Source organism: Salvelinus fontinalis, chromosome 5 (assembly GCF_029448725.1).
Source record: "Salvelinus fontinalis isolate EN_2023a chromosome 5, ASM2944872v1, whole genome shotgun sequence".
NCBI classification, from domain to species: domain Eukaryota; kingdom Metazoa; phylum Chordata; class Actinopteri; order Salmoniformes; family Salmonidae; genus Salvelinus; species Salvelinus fontinalis.
Window position 1 is genome coordinate 9,365,262 of NC_074669.1, and position 20,255 is coordinate 9,385,516.

Here is a 20,255-nt window from a genome sequence, read left to right on the forward strand (position 1 = left end):
TTTAGGTAATCTAGCAGGACAAATTCAGACTGAGTGGGGCCAGGAGAGAGCATAGGGCAGGTAGGGTACAGGCCGGTGCTGATGGTGGCTCAGCCAACAGATCATATGATACAGTACTTCCCCTAGGGTTGCGGGTAGCAGGGTAGCAGGGTTTCTGTATTGAAACTATCTATTGACCCGCACTGTATCCACATGACCTGGTTGTCAGCGGCTGGTGGTGATTTCACAGATGGATGAACACTGTCTCTCTGTACACAGTCTCTTTGCATAGCTGACTGGACGCCTGGCCGCCCGCCCACTGGTCCGGAGTAAAAACACAGCCCAGGGCGGCGGCAGTGGAGCACTGTGAGGAAAGGGGGAATGCCAGGGCAGTGGAGGGAAAAGGGCAGATCGAACAGAGGATGAGTGGAGAGGGGCATGACAGTATGAAAAACAAGGCACTCGCCAGCCATCTCAGGCATCGCTGATAGGTGTTCCATTCAGTCCCATCTCCCCTTTTACAGACACTCTTATGGCCATAGAAATGCAAGGCCTTGCAGTCCGAGTTAAAAAGTATCTTAACTTCATCCTGCACTGGCATTGGATTAGTGATTATATATATCTGTCCTCTTATGAAAACCCTAAATCTGTTTTGCAGTGCATCCAATAAGAACTTAGGTAATTCTCTCAAACAACATCTTACCCTTTCTCTGAGTCCCAGTCTTCATCTAATATCATTGTCTTTGTGTATCTTCTTAGTATAAAGTAGCTTCCTCCTGAACTTACTTTGAACTGTAGCCTACTGTACATACGGTATGAAATGAGCTGCCAGACTAAACCACTGATTCATTCTCATTGAGCCCAGCATGTCAACAGAGGCCCTGTGTGTGTAAATATGTATTGGCAGTTATCTGCTCTGATGTGGATTAAAAGCTTACAAAGGTACAGTACTCCCAAAGTAATTCTCTCTCTCCTTCATGGACTTTTCTTTGTTGGCAGAGACTACATGTAAGGTACAGTAGGTCATCATATTCAGAAGTTCTCAGTAAAGTCAACTATATACCCACAGTTCTTTTTTGCTTCTCTACATTTCTGTAAGACTCATAGACAATAACCATGTGTGTAACGGCTCTCGTTGGTGGTATGAAGAGTGGACCAAGGCGCAGCGTGGTAAGTGTTCATGATTCTTTTATTTCAAAAACATTCAAACAAAATAACAAACGTGAAAACGAAAGCGCACAGTTTGTAACGGTTGTCCTCCTCCTCTTCGGAAGAAGAGGAGGAGTAGGGATTGGACCAAAGCGCAGCGTTGTGATATGACATGATATTTATTAAACAAGACGAAAACTAAACACACTTGAGAATTTACAAAATAATAAACGAAGTCAACAGACCTGCACAAACGAACTTACATATACACGAAGAACGCATGAACAGGTACCAACGACACAAACGAACGAACAAACGAAACAGTCCCGTGTGGTGCACAAACACAGACACGGAAGACAACCACCCACAACAAACAATGTGAAACAACCTCCCTATATATGGTTCTCAATCAGAGGAAAATGTAAAACACCTGCCTCTGATTGAGAGCCATACAAGGTCAATTAACACTGACACTTAACATAGAACAAACAACACAGACTGCCCACCCAGCTCACGTCCTGACCCACTAAACACAACTATACAAAAGGAAAACAAGGTCAGGAACGTGACACAGTTCTGTCAGGCAGAAACACTAAACAGAAAACAAGATCCCACAACCTAATGGTGGGAAAAAGGGCTGCCCAAGTATGATTCCCAATCAGAGACAACGATAGACAGCTGCCTCTGATTTGGAACCACACTCGGCCAAAAACAAAGAAACAAAAAACAGAATGCACACACAAATCACACCCTGACCTAACCAAATAGAGAAATAAAAAGGCTCTCGAAGGTTAGGGCGTGACATCGTGCTACAACCACATAGACGGGGCAGCTGCATCTCTGTCAAACTGCACAGTCAGGTGATCTGAAACATCACCACACCCTCTATTCGCTGGGAAGCATACCACAGGAGGTTGGTGGCACCTTATTGGGGAGGAAGGGCTCCTGGTAATGACTGGACGGGAATTAGTGGAACGGTATTCAATACATCAAAGACAGTTTCCATTTTTTCGATGCTATACCATTTGCTCCGTTCCAGCCATTATTATGAGCCGTCCTCCCTTCAGCAGCTTCCACTGATGCACACACAGTAATCACTGGTATCAGAAGAGATATTTGAGAGAGAGAGAGACCAGCGCAAATCTAAGCACCCCAGACAGTGCTCTTTTGGACAAGGGCTTTTTAGTGCACCAGGCTATGAGATCAATCTAGAACAGATGATATCAATATATCACTGTGATTATAGAGTATACACTCAAAATACACTGCTCAAAAAAATTAAGGGAACACTTAAACAACACAATGTAACTCCAGGTCAATCACACTTCTGTGAAATCAAACTGTCCACTTAGGAAGCAACACTGATTGACAATAAATTTCACATGCTGTTGTGCAAATGGAATAGACAAAAGGTGGAAATTATAGGCAATTAGCAAGACACCCCCAAAAACAGGAGTGATTCTGCAGGTGGTGACCACAGACCACTTCTCAGTTCCTATGCTACCTGGCTGATGTTTTGGTCACTTTTGAATGCTGGCGGTGCTCTCACTCTAGTGGTAGCATGAGACGGAGTCTACAACCCACACAAGTGGCTCAGGTAGTGCAGTTCATCCAGGATGGCACATCAATGCGAACTGTGGCAAAAAGGTTTGCTGTGTCTGTCAGCGTAGTGTCCAGAGCATGCAGGCGCTACCAGGAGACAGCCTACAGTAGCAGCAAATGTGTGGTATTCAATGTAGGCCTACATGCCATGAGATTTTGAAAGAAAAACATGCAGGGCTTGACATTAAGGAGGTGACTGAAAATGTTGTGTTTGATGCAAGAAACCACTTTACAAAAACTATTATTATTCCATACCATTATTATAGAGAATCAGACAAATTATGCTACCCTCTGCCTATTGGCTATTTAGCTTATTCAAGACCATCTCAATATACAACACTGTCACTTTAAGACATAAAACAAGCTCATTAACTGACTTGCTTTTCATAGATAGCTAAAAATGTACACATTATGTGCTCTCATAGGAAGCAACCACTCCCTCATTGTTGACTATAAATGAGCTGTAACTGGGATAATAACTCACTATCTAGCAAAGAATATGAACAAATGTGCACAGGTGGCTACATGCAGCTCTCACTTTGATCTCCAAACAAGTGCATCTACTTGCGACTGCTCATGCTGTAAAAACGGTCCAGTTCATATTGAATGGCACAGATAGCAATGGCTTTTTGCATATAGGTCTACTGCAGCTCTGATTGGTTACGGCGCACCGGTCTGTGTAGATTACAGGCCTTGATTGTCAATACAATAGAATCCTACTTCGATCTCTTGTAGTTAGTTTTGCATATTAAATCTTGCAAAGTTCGTTTTGTTGCAGTATGTTACGTTGAAAGTGGCAAATTTTGCGTTGATTTGAGCACAATTCCCACAGTAGAGTGAAACGATGATAGTGTTCACTAAAGGGGAAAAACTAGAACATTTAGTGAAGTTCAATCTTGTGCTCTCTGCACGGGCTGATATTTCTTCTGTGCGGCAATCCGAGGGAAGCTGAGCTCCCACTAATGTGTGCAACTTAGAGGGAACATTGCTCATAAGTAATATTGTGTATTTTCCCTACAGGGTGATTGACTACCAGCGTATCTCAGCCTCCGTAATGCCAGTCCCAGTGGAGCACAGCCCTATGAAACACTCCCGTGATCCCTCTTTCTCCTCCGGCCTGCACCGCTCCAGAGACAGACCACAGGACAAGAGGAGCGCACAGCGCACCGGCTCTTCCAGGGCCAAGTGTAAGGGACCTCACACACTGTAACACACACTGTAACACACACACACACACACACACACACACACACACACACACACACACACACACACACACACACACACACACACACACACACACACACACACACACACACACACACACGCACACACACACACGCACACACATGCACACACACACATGCACACACACATACACAATCTGTCATTCTATGTGACTTACACACTCTTGCTCACGGCGTACTCTATGCAGTCACACACAGTCCCATCCTTACCACCCACAGTCCCACATTCACCACACAGACACACCCTCACCACACAGACACTCCCTCACCACACACAGAAACACCCTCACCTCACAGACACACCCTCACCACACAGTACTACACTCACAACACACAGAAACACCCTCAACACCCTCACTACACACAGAAACACTCTCACCACACCCAGACACACCCTCACCACACACAGAAACACCCTCAACACCCTCTACACACACAGAAACACCCTCACCACACACAGAAACACCCTCACCACACCCAGACACACCATCACCACATACAGAAACACCCTCACCACACACAGAAACACCCTCACCACACCCAGACACACCATCACCACACAGTCCTACACTCACCACACACAGAGACACCCTCACCACACCCAGACACACCATCACCACACAGTCCTACACTCACCACACACAGAAACACTCTCACCACACACAGAAACACCCTCACCACATACAGAAACACCCTCACCACACACAGAGACACCCTCACCACACACAGAGACACCCCCACCACACACAGAAACACCCTCACCACACAGACACACCCTCACCACAGACAGACACACCCTTACCACACAGACACACCCTCACCACACACAGACACACCCTCACAACACACAGACACACCCTCACAACACACAGACACACCCTCACCACACACAGACACACCCTCACCACACACAGACACACCCTCACCACACACAGAAACACCCCCACCACACCCAGACACACCCTCACCACACACAGAAACACCCTCACCACACCCAGACACACCCTCACCACACACAGAAACACCCACACCACACACAGACACACCCCCACCACACCCAGACACACCCCCACCACACCCAGACACACCCTCACCACACAGTCCTACACTCACCACACACAGAAACACCCTCACCACACACAGACACACCCTCACCACACAGACACACCCTCACCACACACAGACCCACCCTCACCACACAGACACACCCTCACCACACACAGACACACCCTTACCACACAGTCCTACACTCACCACATACAGAAACACCCTCACCACACACAGACACAGCCTCACCACACAGTCCTACACTCACCACACACAGAAACACCCTCACCACATACAGAAACACCCTCACCACACACAGAAACACCCTCACCACACACAGAAACATCCTCACCACCCTCACTACACACAGGAACACCCTCACCACACACAGACACACCCTCACCACACACAGAAACACCCTCACCACACACAGACACACCCTCACCACACACAGAAACATCCTCACCACACACAGGAACACCCTCACCACACACAGACACACCCTCACCACACACAGAAACATCCTCACCACACACAGAAACACCCTCACCACACACAGAAACACCCTCACCACACCCAGACACACCCTCACCACACAGTCCTACACTCACCACACACAGACACACCCTCACCACGCAGACACACCCTCACCACACACAGAAACACCTTTACCACACAGTTATACACTCACCACATACAGAAACACCCTCACCACAAACAGAAACACCCTCACCACACACAGTCCCACCCTCACCACACACAGAAACACCCTCACCACACACAGACACACCCTCACCACACACAGACACACCCCCACCACACCCAGACACACCCCCACCACACCCAGACACACCCTCACCACACAGTCCTACACTCACCACACACAGAAACACCCTCACCACACACAGACACACCCTCACCACACAGACACACCCTCACCACACACAGACACACCCTCACCACACAGACACACCCTCACCACACACAGACCCACCCTCACCACACAGAAAACACCCTCACCACACACAGACACACCCTTACCACACAGTCCTACACTCACCACATACAGAAACACCCTCACCACACACAGACACACCCTCACCACACAGTCCTACACTCACCACACACAGAAACACCCTCACCACATACAGAAACACTCTCACCACACACAGAAACACCCTCACCACACACAGACACACCCTCACCACACACAGAAACATCCTCACCACACACAGAAACACCCTCACCACACACAGACACACCCTCACTACACACAGGAACACCCTCACCACACACAGACACACCCTCACCACACACAGAAACATCCTCACCACCCTCACCACACACAGGAACACCCTCACCACACACAGAAACACACTCACCACACACAGAAACACCCTCACCTCACCCAGATACACCCTCACCACACAGTCCTACACTCACCACACACAGATACACCCTCCCCACGCAGACACACCCTCACCACACACAGAGACACCCTCACCACACACAGTCCCACCCTCACCACACAGTACTACACTCACCACACACAGAAACACCCTCACCACACACAGAAACACCCTTACCACACACAGACACACCCCCACCACACCCAGACACACCCTCAATACCCTCACTACATACAGAAACACCCTCACCACACCCAGACACACCCTCACCACACAGTCCTACACTCACCACACACAGACACACCCTCACCACGCAGACACACCCTCACCACACACAGAAACATCCCCACCACACCCAGACACACCCTCAATAACCTCACTACACACAGAAACACCCTCACCACACACAGAAACACCCTCACCACATACAGAAACATCCTCACCACACACAGAAACACCCTCACCACACACAGTCCCACCCTCACCACACACAGTCCCACCCTCACCACACACAGTCCCACCCTCACCACACAAAGTCCCACTCTCACCACACACAGTCCCACCTTCACCACACACAGTCCCACCCTCACCACACACAGTCCCACCCTCACCACACACAGTCTCACCCTCACCACACACAGTCCCACCCTCACCACACAAAGTCCCACCATCACCACGAACAGTCCCACCCATAAAAACAGCTCATTACAGGGAGGATGTAATCTGTGCATGTGCAGTGAACGTTTTATCTGGAGTGTGTGAGCCTATGAATCCATGTGGGAGTGTGTGTATTGTATGCCTGAATGTTCCTCCCTGTGTAATGTCATCCCTACATGGGGAACGGCAGCGCTGGGAGCCACATAGAACAGTGAGAGGCACCAGATGGTCTCTTCATTAAAAGCTCTCTGCTCCTTCCACTACCAAGCCTACCAGACCCAGTCTAGCAGTATGCTGCAATTATACCAAGTTAATAGTGCATAACAAATAAGAATTGTTTATACTAGTTTATTACAAGCCTTAATAGTTTTTACTGCCAGCCCATCATAGGGGAATTAGATTGTAGCTGCAGAGGTCGAACAGATTTTAACAGTAGAGTTTCAGGGTTGTGATATGAATGTTCCATTACAGACCATAGGCTACTGGAGAGAGATGTTAAGGGAGGAGGTAGGGTGCTTACAGTGATGGCATGAATGACAAGACAAAGTGGAGGATAATTAAGGGAGGCACGATTGCCGATGACCCAGGCCCAATTGTTTCTGCCAAATTTAAAGCCTGGCCCTGCCCGAAACCAGAAATAACTCTGTTAGTAAATCTGTTAGCTGCTCCTCTATCTCACTCGCTCCCTGCGCGCAGACAGCTCACTCTGCTTATGGCGGCTCTGAGGCGGTAACCATAGCAACGGCTCTGCTTGGGCTACTCTGCTCAATGAAGAGACATAAGACCAGTGAGCTGTTAGCTAGTTTTCAGCACTCTAAACTCCAACATTATTATTTTCTGTGAAATAATCTCTCCTGTCTTATATTTGACAAGGTTGAAGCATCTTCTGACACAATGTTATGATCTTATTCAGATATGACTGTACTACGCAGCAGAGCACGAGCAAATGGCTCAGCTTCAAAATGTTAGTGATACACTATATATACAAAAGTATGTGGACACCCCTTCAAATTAGTGGATTTGCCTATTTCAGCCAAACCCGTTACTGACAGGTGTATAAAATCGAGCAAACAGTCCCGCAATCTCCATAGACAAACATTGGCAGTAGAATGGCCTTACTGAAGAGCTCAGTGACTTTCAACGTAGCACCGTCATAGGATGCCATCTTTCCAACAAGTCTGTTCGTACAATTCCTGCCCTGCTAGAGCTGCCTCGGTCAACTGTAAGTGCTGTTGTTGTGAAGTGGAAACGTCTTGGAGTAACAATGGCTCAGTTGCGAAGTGGTATGCCAAACACAAGTTTACAGAATGGGACCACGAGTGCTGAAGCGTGTAAAAATTGTCTGTCCTCGGTTGCAACATTCACTACCGAGTTCCAAAATGCCTCTGGAAGCAATGTCGTCACAAGAACTGTTCATCAAGAGCTTCATGAAATTAAGCATAGTGCCAACTGTAAAGTTTGGTGGAGGAGAAATAATGGTCTGGGGCTGTTTTTCATGGTTCGGGCTAGGCCCTTTAGTTCCAGTAAGGGGAAATCTTAACGCTAAAGCATATAATGACATTCTAGACGATTCTGTGTTTCCAACTTTGTGGCAACAGTTTGGGGAAGGCCCTTTCCTGTTTCAGCATGACAATGCCCCCGTGAACAAAGCGAGGTCCATACAGAAATGGTTAATCGAGATCGGTGTGGAAGAACTTGACTGGTCTCCACAGAGCCCTGACCTCAACCCCATCGAACACCTTTGGGATGAATTGGAATGCCGACTGCGAGCCAGGCCTAATCGCCCAACATCAGTGCCCATCCTCACTAATACTCTTGTGGCTGAATGGAAGCAATGTCCCAACATCTAGTGGAAAGTCTTCCCAGAAGAGTGGAGGCTGTTATAGCTGCAAAGATGCGACCAACTCCATATTAATGCCCATGGTTTTGGAATGAGATGTTCGACGAGCATGTGTCCACATACTTTTGGTCATGTAGTGTACATTTAGTGATACCTGAGCCCTCCCGTACCCTAGTTGTTGATGAAAAAACAGGCCCTACCCGGCCCTAACCCGATGTATAATGTCGGGGCTGGTTGGACTCGGGTCGGGTAGCAGAGCTCTAGTCTGTTTCTACACTATTAAACCCCTCTGGGCCCAATCCTTTTTTAAGACCTACACTCAAACATTTATGTCAATGGGAGATTTGTGCGAAAGAGGATTCATCCTTATCTCCCTTTCTCTTACTCTCTCCCACTCTCTTTCTGCAGTGAAGATGGCAGAGCTGCTGGCCATAAAGCGGGAGTTGACTCAGATCAAGGTGCAGATTGACGGACTGCTCGACAGCGTGGACAAGATGGACAGACAGAGGAAGGACCACTCAGGTAGAAGAGCTGGGCTGGAGGCTGGGGAGTTTGTTTCATACTATCTCTTCATTGGAAGCTTAACTTTGAGAATTTCTCAGATTCTTTAGTGCTACATGCGATACATAATTTCTAATGCTCTTGATAAGAGCTAACTGGAGGGGAAACGTATTATTCATTGATGAGAGTAAAGAAAATCTATTCATCATCGGATTGTTGGCCAATTATGACTCCTATTTATTATCAATTGGGACATCTTGCATCAGTGAGAACTGCATCCAAAATGTTGTGTACAGGATTGGCAGGTTGACTAATGTGGCGCTATCTGCAACGACAGGAGTAAAAAAAAAACTGTTATAATCAGGGCTATATTTGCCATGGAAAGCTGAGGTGCACTGAAAACAGAGCTTACTGTACTATTGCTGACACACTGTCTCTCTCTGTGTGTGTGTGTGTGTGTGTGTGTGTGCGCGTGCATCTGTGGTCCAGATTCCCCTCCTACCCAAGAGGGCAGTGTGTCGGACTCAGTGAGCAGTCTGGAAGATTCCCCCGTCAGCCTCCTACACAGACAGAGGGAGAGCCCAGAGCCTGGGGAGGCCAGCGATGATGACCAACACCTCCAACACTACCAGCGCCACTGCAGGGTAAACAATACATCATTCTGCCTCCCTCTACTGGAGACACAACACACCTGCACCACCAGTAACTACTTCTGTGTGGGCTGTTTGTCAACGTTTTCTGAAAGTCAATATCTTAGCATATTAGCTGTCACTGTTGGTTGTCATAGTTATCTAAAAGTGGGTGTATGTCATTGAACAAAGAGAGCAAGATATTGGTAGAAAAATAAGTGATTATTTAGTAGCTTATTGTCATTTAAAAAAAATATGAATTATCTGCAATTCCAGCCAAGTGTCTGCCTCCCTGTCTGACACAATAAGGGTTCTGGTTCTGTACCAATTCCAGCCAAGTGTCTGCCTCCCTGTCTGACACAATAAGGGTTCTGGTTCTGTACCAATTCCAGCCAAGTGTCTGCCTCCCTGTCTGACACAATAAGGGTTCTGGTTCTGTACCAATTCCAGCCAAGTGTCTGCCTCCCTGTCTGACACAATAAGGGTTCTGGTTCTGTACCAATTCCAGCCAAGTGTCTGCCTCCCTGTCTGACACAATAAGGGTTCTGGTTCTATACCAATTCCAGCCAAGTGTCTGCCTCCCTGTCTGACACAATAAGGGTTCTGGTTCTATACCAATTCCAGCCAAGTGTCTGCCTCCCTGTCTGACACAATAAGGGTTCTGGTTCTGTACCACTGTTCATTATCTATGCCAGGCCGTGAGTCCGACATGCTCACTGAGTCCGACACACTGCATGTTGGCATGTATTGTCATGAATCTTGTCCCGGAGGCAGCTCTGCAGAGTGGTCTCTAGCTGGCACAGCCACGAAGAAAAAAAGTATAGAGTGTTGGACTAGTAACCGGAAGGTTGCAAGATCGAATCCCCGAGCTGACAAGGTAAAAATCTGTCGTTCTGCCCCTGAACAAGGCAGTTAACCCACTGCTCCTAGGCCGTCATTGAAAATAAGAATTTGTTCTTAACTGACTTGCCTAGTTAAATAAAGGTCAAAATAAAATTGTCATGAATCTTGCCCTGTAGGCAACATTGAGTGATTTCCACTAGATGGGTCTGCTGAAAAGTAAAAATTGCCTATATCTTCAGAATTCATGAAAACAAAAATTCACTTTTTGGTTAAGGTTAGGTTTAAAATCAGATGTATCAGATGTAAGTCATACATCTGATTTTAAACCTAACCTTAACCAAAAAGTGAATTTTTGTTTTCATGAATTCTGAAGATATAGGCAATTTTTACTTTTCAGCAGACCCATCTAGTGGAAATCACTCAATGTTGCCTCTTGCAACCTTCCGGTTACTAGTCCAACACTCTAACCACTAGGCTACCTGCCACCAATAAACCTCAACCTGCGGCTGTGTGGGCTGAGCTGTAGGTGGGTTCACCAGGCAGGTGAGTCATTGTTTCTCTGACAGTTGAGGGGGGAGGAAGATGGAAGGTATGAATAGAGCAGAAGATTGTTAACCAGTCATCCACTGTACTGCATCCCAAATCTGTCTCAATGGCAAGGGGTAATGCCACCTTCCACGGTTGCCAGGTAGTGTCACTCATCCCTTCTAAACTTGGTTATGTGCTGACATGACAAACACTGTGCTATATTTGCTCATCGCCATTTAGAAACCATCACTTTCACCAATCAAAAAGTGATCTCCAAAATTACCACAGCTGGGCATTTGATTAAGTTGATTTTGTTGGTCGATTAAAATATCCTGATTGCGCTGTGACTGTAATTCTCCATCTGTGCATCTGTTTAAAGTCTTCTCTCTGTTTTTTGGTTTCTCAGATAAATAACCATCAATCTGATCTGGAGGATGACATGTGAGATCAGGTGTGTATGGCTAATAAAGGTGATTTGACAGAACTATATCACAAAAAAAGTATTGTTTGCATTGGAATGCTGTGTAATAAGTATAGGTTAATATATTGTGATATCGAGGTGCTTATGTTGTTGAAAATGGTCTCGGATCATGATGTACATGTTGTACATATGAATTATTGAATAGTGTAGATGACCAGATGTCCTTCAGTCTTGGTGATGATGTATTTTTAATGAGGAAAACTTGATGTTGATTTTGGTTTTAAGACCAATGATGGAATGTACAGTACATTAACTTGAAACTGCACTCGCACTGTAGCACTTTTGTACTTTGTAAAGCAATTTAATTATCTTGAGGATGATGTGCTCCTGATAATGTTTAATGTCTGTTTTATGTGGTGAAGCCGGAAAAAAAAATCCACATTGCGTGGACCAATAAAGTTTAAAAAATTTAAATTCTCCATCTTCTCACTTTTACTCACTCTAGACTCAAGGACCTCAGTGACAGCAGCACAGAGATGGAGGGGGATTGAAGTGAAAGGAGGCGCGATCATCTCTAATCACAGTCAACATGGACACAACCCTTAAATTAATATACTGTTAATTACAAAGTAGAGCTTGGGCGATTAACCGGAAATTATCGACAACAACCATACCGATCACTTATCGCAGGCATTTTGCTGATATCGTTCATTATGATAAGTAGCCTATACTAGAGAAATGTGTAGTTTGAAATGAAATAAGTTTGCTAAAATGGGTGATAGTTAATGGGACAATTGATGGCTACAACCATAAACTAGTAGTAGTAGTTTAAAGGATAATAAAAAAACTGGTGCACATCAATGTTAAAAACGTATCATTCTATTTATCGTAATTGCATCAATTCAGGCAATTTTTCGCGATATGGATTTGGTCCATATCGCCCAGCTGTATTCCAAAGTTGGATCTTCAGTTAATTGTTTTGTTTGATGAATAGGACATATCTCCCTGGTTACCCTCGGTTCCTTTATCACAGTCAGATTCTGCTCACCTTCGTGTCTCCATCTCTCCTTTAAAACAGGTTCCTACTGACTTATGGACTCAACAAAATATGGCAGCTTTAAAAAAAAGTGTAGTCTCTTGCAAAAGGGGACTGACAACCAGTGGTGGTTCTAGCTTGTATGGCTCCCTGGGTTAACCCCCCCCCCCCCCCCCCCCCCCAGCAAATCCTATATCACACAAATAGAATTACACACTCATGAAGAAGAGAAACGGATTATTACACTTCAAACAAGAAACACACAAATTAAATTGCAAAAACAAATTGCATTAGTACTGTACAAAGTTAGAGGTGCGCTATTTGATAGATTCCCCCGCTCCCCCTACCTCGCTTCCAGTGGGGAGACCTGAGGTCAACCTACCTCGCCCCATCCCCATCTCGTACTTCTGAGTGGGAGACCTTCCCAGGCAGTAGCCTGCCTAGCTCACAAACTAGAATCAGGGCGCCCACTCTGACAAGGTTAATTGACCCACAGTCCCACACGGCGACATTATATCATTGACGTGACATGCAAATGAGCGATAGAAAACCGATCGCGCAAATGTCAGCATTCAGAATTGTTGACATTTTTTTGTGTGGGCGCCCCATGCCGCCCCCGGCAGATGCCGCCATGTCACCTATGAATAAATCTGCCACTGCGGATATGCTTCAGACAGACCGACAACTACATTTCCTCTCAGATTAGAGATAAGGATTTGCAATGCTGTTTGCCACTTACTGTATCCAGTTCGCCACATAATTGGAATGTGTAATAAATCAATTGATATAAAAAGCCATGCAAGATTTACCAGGCATAGGCCAACAGTATCAGGCATCTACACTCCCTGTGCGTTCTACTGTAGTCTTTCCATATTTGTCTCTACCAATTTCCCAGTGTCCACATTAATAAAGACTGTCAGTGTGACAACAGCTGTCTGCATGGTGTTATCACTGGGCTTGTAATCACCATGCCTGTTGGCATTATTTGAAGCCAGCCATGTTTGGAACTAACAAAGTGGTGCCCCTATAAAACCCCAGGGACCAGTGTGCAGGGGGTTATGGCTTTGGTGAATTAGTGTTCATTTGACTGATTGAGAAACTTGATTATGAACCTAGAGGAGTCACTGCTGTTGTTTAAGAATGGGTACTGCCATCCCCTCACTGTCACCACTGTAGAAGTGAGATATGTACATGTACAGTAGATGCTGATTACTTATAAACCAAACCACCATGTTTTGTCATTGTCAATGACATGAGGAGGGATTTGGTTGATTGAGTTATTTTGGGGACCATTACGGCTGGTGTCAAACTTAGGGGGTGCTTCAATGTCACAACTGAAAACTATTGTTCATTGTAAATAGTCATAACAATTGTCAATAATGCTAACGTTACTGTATAACGTTATACTCATAGAAATGTATTCTGTTTCTATGGTTTTACTATACCATGGTGACTGTTTGAAAACAACAGTTGAAAAAAGTACATTTCACTTTCTAAATGAGCAGCAAGAAAATGATTGAAGACTGTATTTATGTACTCTGAAAAAAGAAAGAACGTTGAACATATGATGATCCTTATACAACTTGATGAATTGACTTACAATTGACATTTTTCTTGTTATATTCCCATCCATTCATTATATAAAACATTTTGCGTTTACTTTGTGTTATTATATAGTACGGCTGTCAGAGTTAATCAGTTAACTTGAGTTAACTTTTTGTAATTTTAGTGCACACGTGATTAATCGCATTGTCTGAAAGCATTGAAAAAAAAACGGAAAATATCCAACATACATAAAAACAACAATTTTATGTCAAAACAAGTTGACATTGAGGTTAAAGAAAGTATGCTTGATCAATTTACCTGATTTTGCTTACCAGTACTTTGGACAAAATCAAGACGCCAATATTCTTAAAATGCTTTTTGTATGAACATTCTTAAATTACAGCTCAATTTGAGCAAATTCTGAATTTGAGGTTGAGATTAATCGCTGCAAATCCTGCTATTAACTCAATTGCATTTTTTTAAATCGTTTGACAGCCCTATTATGTTTAATGAAGCCAGGTGGCTCTTTGTGTTTAATAAATACTAAATGTGAACTATACATTGTGATAGTAGGCTTAGTAAATGTATAACTATTTTCATATAACTGAGTGGTTCAGTTCATTTGACCTTACATTAGAGGAGTAGCCTAGGCCTAGAAAAGTTTCCATTGTTCTCTGTACCCCGCTCACTAATTCACTTGACTTGTATATTCATAAACCAAGTTGTTAACAATTAGCCAAATGGTTTGGACATTATTATATATATTTTTTATCTGTGGACTATTCCAATTTGATTTTGCATTGTCTATTATCTTGTAGTGGGCAATTAAGTCGGACACACAACCACAATAAACACTTTATCAACCATGTGGCCAAACTTTGTCAATATTGACAAGATTACGCACAGTAAACGTAGGTTATTTTAGAGATAGGTCTGGTCAACCTTTGGCACCTGACGTTTGTTTGCGCATAGTGAATCCAGAGTGAGTTGCCCTCGCAAAGGATGAAAATGAACTATTACTATTCTGTCTTGTTTGATACAACTGCACTACGAGTGAGTGTTGAGAACCAAATAAACTCTAGTTTCATATAGGCTGTAGAAGTAAAACAACAAGTCATCCGCGTCGAGGAGGACTAAAACACCGGAGTCTACTGTTGTACTTGACAAGGTCCCCTAAATCAAGCCGCAATTCTGCATTGTAACCAGGTAATTACTCATAAAACAGTTTATTAATAACATACAACAATATTTTTTTACGAAGCAACTACACTATTAATGTAGCCTAATTTGTTTAGCCTATTTATTGTGCCCAAGCAAGATCTTATTCTGTGACCATTGAGTATAATTAAATCAAGTGAGGTCTCAGCAAATGACTGTCTGCATTGTCATAGGCCTATAGCCTACGTACTGATAATTGGGTAAAGTCATAAAATAAGTATTTGATCATGTAGTGTCTTTGGGTGTCTGGAAAAGTTCTCAACAGTCTGTCAGAAGGATTGCTATTGAATGGATGGACAAATATTTTTTTCTCAAAGACTAAAATACACATATGAATAGCTTATTCCATTTACACTAAATGGTGCTTTGCTATTCTTTATGTAAAACGGAGGCTTCACTGATGCAAGTGTGCAAAAGAAACAAAGTGACTTGTAAACTCATATAGTGGCAGAGAATATGAAGAATAAACATAGGAAAGTAGGGGTTTCAGCCTGTTAAAAGTTTTAAAAACATTCAAATGAAAAACGAAGGTATTGGCTATTCTCCCATTATAAACAATGTATATGAACAAAAAGTAAAGGCAACTAAATAAATAAAATGTAGGCCTATTTGTATTATTATCATCAGAAACTAATATGACTGTAGGACCATCACCATGTTGTATCTTTCTCCACAGTCTTCAGAGATGTCTTCAACACTTCCAAACAGCCCCCTGACCACCTTTGTGTTGAACACAGGTGACGGAGTCCCAGGGGCAAGAATGGCCCTCAGTCTGCACCGCCTGGACTCACTCCTAGTCATCTGGAACCTAGTGACTGTGGGGTAGGGTGAATAGCTGCCTGTTATAGTCCTACTACCTAGTGACTGTGGGGTAGGGTGAATAGCTGCCTGTTATAGTCCTACTACCTAGTGACTGTGGGGTAGGGTGAATAGCTGCCTGATATAGTCTTACTACCTAGTGACTGTGGGGTAGGGTGAATAGCTGCCTGTTATAGTCCTACTACCTAGTGACTGTGGGGTAGGGTGAATAGCTGCCTGTTATAGTCCTACTACCTAGTGACGGTGGGGTAGGGTGAATAGCTGCCTGTTATAGTCCTACTACCTAGTGACTGTGGGGTAGGGTGAATAGCTGCCTGTTATAGTCCTACTACCTAGTGACTGTGGGGTAGGGTGAATAGCTGCCTGTTATAGTCCTACTACCTAGTGACGGTGGGGTAGGGTGAATAGCTGCCTGTTATAGTCCTACTACCTAGTGACTGTGGGTTAGGGTGAACAGCTGCCTGTTATAGTCCTACTACCTAGTGACTGTGGGGTAGGGTGAATAGCTGCCTGATATAGTCCTACTACCTAGTGACTGTGGGGTAGGGTGAACAGCTGCCTGTTATAGTCCTACTACCTAGTGACTGTGGGGTAGGGTGAACAAGCCGCCTGATGTAGGCCTACTGTCTCACTCTCTTCTCCCTTTGTGTGTTGCATATACCTTTGGGATCTAGTTAGCCTAGCTTCAGGCCTATTTGTGAAATGTTCACTGCTATTATTAATAGTGATCGACTGATAATGCATGGAGATGCACTACCTTTAGACCAACACAAACTTCTACAGACGCACCATTAAGAGCATCCTGTTTCTCCAGAGGGTGGTGCAGTCAGCCCAACGCATCACTGGGGGCACACTGCCATGCCTCCAGGACACCTACAGCACCCTGTGTCACATGAAGGTCATCAATGACCTCAGACACCTGAGCCACGGCCTGTTCACCCTGCTACCATCTAGAAGGCGGAGATGGTACAGGTGCATCAAAGCTGGGGCCGAGAGACTGAAAAACATCTCCAAGCTATCAGACAAATAGTCACCACTAGCTGACCTTCTCCCAGTACCCTACCCTGAACCTTAAACCTTAGTCACTGTTCTAGCCGCCTACCACCTGGCACTCTACCCCCCCACCATAGAGACTGCTGCCCTATGTACATAGTCATTGAACACTGGTCACTTTAATGTTCACATACTGCTTTACCCTCTTCATATGTACGGTGCATAAGGAAAGTATTCAGACCCCTTCAATTTCCACATTTTGTTACGTTACAGCCTTATTCTAAAATTGATTAAAATAATTTTGTTCCTCATCAATCTACACAATAATAACAAAGCAAAAACAGTTTTGAAATTTTTGCAAATGTATTGAAAATAAAAAACGGATATATTACATTTACATAAGTATTCAGACCCTGTACTCAGTACTTTGTTGAAGCACCTTTGGTAGCGATAACAGCCTTGAGTCTTCTTGGGTCTGACTATACAAGCTTGGCACACCTGTATTTGTGGAGTTTCTCCCATTCTTCTCTGCCAATCCTCTCAAGCTCTGTCAGGTTGGATGGGGAGCGTCGCTGCAGAGCTATTTTCAGGTCTCCCCAGAGATGTTTGATTGGGTTCAAGTCCGGGGTATGGCTGGGCCACTCTAGGACATTCAGAGACTTGTCCCGAAGCCAATCCTGCATTGTCTTGGCTGTATGGTTAGGGTCGTTGTCCTGTTGGATGGTGAACCTTAGCCCCAGTCTGAGGTCCTGAGCGCTCTGGAGCAGGTTTTCTTCAAGGATCTCTCGCTTGATCCTGACTAGTCTCCCAATCCCTGCCACTGAAAACATTCCCACAGCATGATGCTGCCACCCCCATGCTTTACCATAGGGATGGTGCTTGGTTTCCTCCAGACGTGACGCTTGGCATTCAAGCCAAAGAGTTCAATATTGGTTTCATCAGACCGGTTAATCTTGTTGGTCATGGTCTGAGAGTCCTTTAGGTGCCTTTTGCCAAACTCCAAGTGGGCTGTCATATGCCTTTTACTGAGGAATGGCTTCTGTCTTGCCACTACCATAAAGGCCTGATTGGTGGAATGCTGAAGAGATGGTTGTCCATCTGGAAGTTTCTCCCATCTCAACAGAACTCTGAAGCCCTGTCAGAGTGACCATCGGGTTCTTGGTCACCTCCCTGACCAATGCCCTTCTCCCCTGATGGCTCAATTTGTCTGGGCGGCTAGCTCTAGGAAGAGTCTTGGTGGATCCAAACTTCTTACATTTAAAAATGATGGAGGCCACTGTGTTCTTGGGGATCTTCAATGCTGCATACATGTTTTGTTACTCTCCTCCAGATCTGTGCCTTGACACAATACTGTTTTGAAGCTCAACGGACACATCCTTCGACCTCATGGCTTGGTTTTTGCTCTGACATGTATTGTCAACTGCATTGACAGGTGTGTGGTTTTCCAAATCATGTCCAATCAATTGAATTTACCACAGGTGGACTCCAATCATGTTGTAAACACATCTCAAGGATGATAAATGGAAACAGGATGCACCTGAGCTCAATTTTGAGTCTCATAGCAAAGGTTCTGAATACTTATGTTTAATACATTTGCATTTTTTTTTTTAAACATTTCAAAACCTGTTTTCGCTTTGATATTATGCGGTATTGTATGTAGATTGATGAGGGGAAAAGTATTTAATCAATTTTAGAATAAGGCTGTAATGTAACAAAATGTGGAAAAGTCAAGGGGTCTGAATACTTTCCAAATGCACTGTATATACTGTATTCTAGTCAAACATAAGCATTTTACTGCACCTGCGATAACATCTGCAAAATATGTGTACATGGCCAATAATTGATTTATGCAATTGAAAAGATACAAACATACTAATTTTGGGCCATGTCAATTTTGAAACTTGAATATATGACAAAAACCCATGCAGAATCATCAACGTTCTCATTATTTTAGAACCACCGACGAAGATGGTCGCTGTCCTGGACTCATCACTACAAAAGCGTTCACGCCTGGGATGTATAAGATGCGTTTTGAGACTGGACAATATTGGGAGAGTTTGGGTCACAACTCCTTCTACCCATATGTTGAGGTAAGTAGGTATCAGCCATGGACGTATCAATACACCTACTAATACATTTGCCCTAAAGGAATTTCCGCCATTTTTGAAAGATTAAAACCAACAAACCCTTATTATGTTCTGTTTCTTTCTCTTTTTTTTCTTCAACAGATTGTCTTCACTATAACAAACCCAAACGAGAGATTCCACTTGCCCCTGCTCCTGAGCCGCTTCTCCTATAGCACGTACAGGGGAAGTTAGAGCCATCTCTCGTCTGAGCCTCTGCCCGCACTATACCATGGATGTGGTTAATCGAGCTAAAATGCTTACATGTCCAGTTGATACCTAAGTGGCCGAGTTACTGTAGTTTGAAATAGTCATGATGATGAACTGAAGTGAAATGGCTATCACGTGCTGAATATTTTGCTTTTTGTCTGTTCATCATGAACGTACATATTTTGTAATCTACCTGTCAAATTGCTCATCCATGATGCAATGTGCGTGTGTGTTTCTCAGCCAATCACAGAGCAAGATCGAGCTCCGCAGAAAGACGTCCTATGTCGTCCTATTCGCGCATAAATGAAATAAAGTTAATTAAAGCTGTAAACTTGTAATTATTGAACACATATCATCCTTGATATACTGTATTTTAAATATTGTTATATTTTACATGCAATTGTTGACCATACCCTAAGAATCAATGGAAAAACATTTACATTCCAATCCAGATTGTCA

At 44.3% G+C, this 20,255-nt stretch overlaps 2 protein-coding genes across 5 annotated transcripts in view; both read left to right on the plus strand.

The window, feature by feature from the left end:
• The window catches only part of LOC129855057 (RNA-binding Raly-like protein), a 55,765-nt gene extending 42,701 nt beyond the window's left edge, over positions 1-13,064 (plus strand). For all 3 annotated transcript variants that reach the window (XM_055922337.1, XM_055922335.1, XM_055922336.1), the window contains 5 exons: positions 3,751-3,917; positions 9,339-9,452; positions 9,921-10,075; positions 11,838-11,882; positions 12,358-13,064. In XM_055922337.1, coding sequence (XP_055778312.1) covers positions 3,751-3,917; positions 9,339-9,452; positions 9,921-10,075; positions 11,838-11,876 — 475 coding nt within the window. In that variant the 3' untranslated portion in view covers positions 11,877-11,882; positions 12,358-13,064. The remainder of the gene's footprint in view (positions 1-3,750; positions 3,918-9,338; positions 9,453-9,920; positions 10,076-11,837; positions 11,883-12,357) is intronic.
• Positions 13,056-20,127, plus strand: LOC129855058 (5-hydroxyisourate hydrolase-like). 2 transcript variants are annotated; one of them, XM_055922339.1, is made up of 4 exons: positions 13,056-15,639; positions 16,328-16,473; positions 19,418-19,553; positions 19,692-20,127. In XM_055922339.1, exons 2-4 carry the CDS (start codon positions 16,337-16,339, stop codon positions 19,779-19,781), a joined length of 363 nt encoding a protein of 120 aa, XP_055778314.1. In that variant the 5' UTR covers positions 13,056-15,639; positions 16,328-16,336; the 3' UTR covers positions 19,782-20,127. The 2 variants fall into 2 exon arrangements, with proteins under 2 accessions (XP_055778314.1, XP_055778315.1); XM_055922340.1 differs by having other exon boundaries at positions 16,389-16,473.
• The last annotated feature ends 128 nt before the right edge of the window (positions 20,128-20,255 follow it).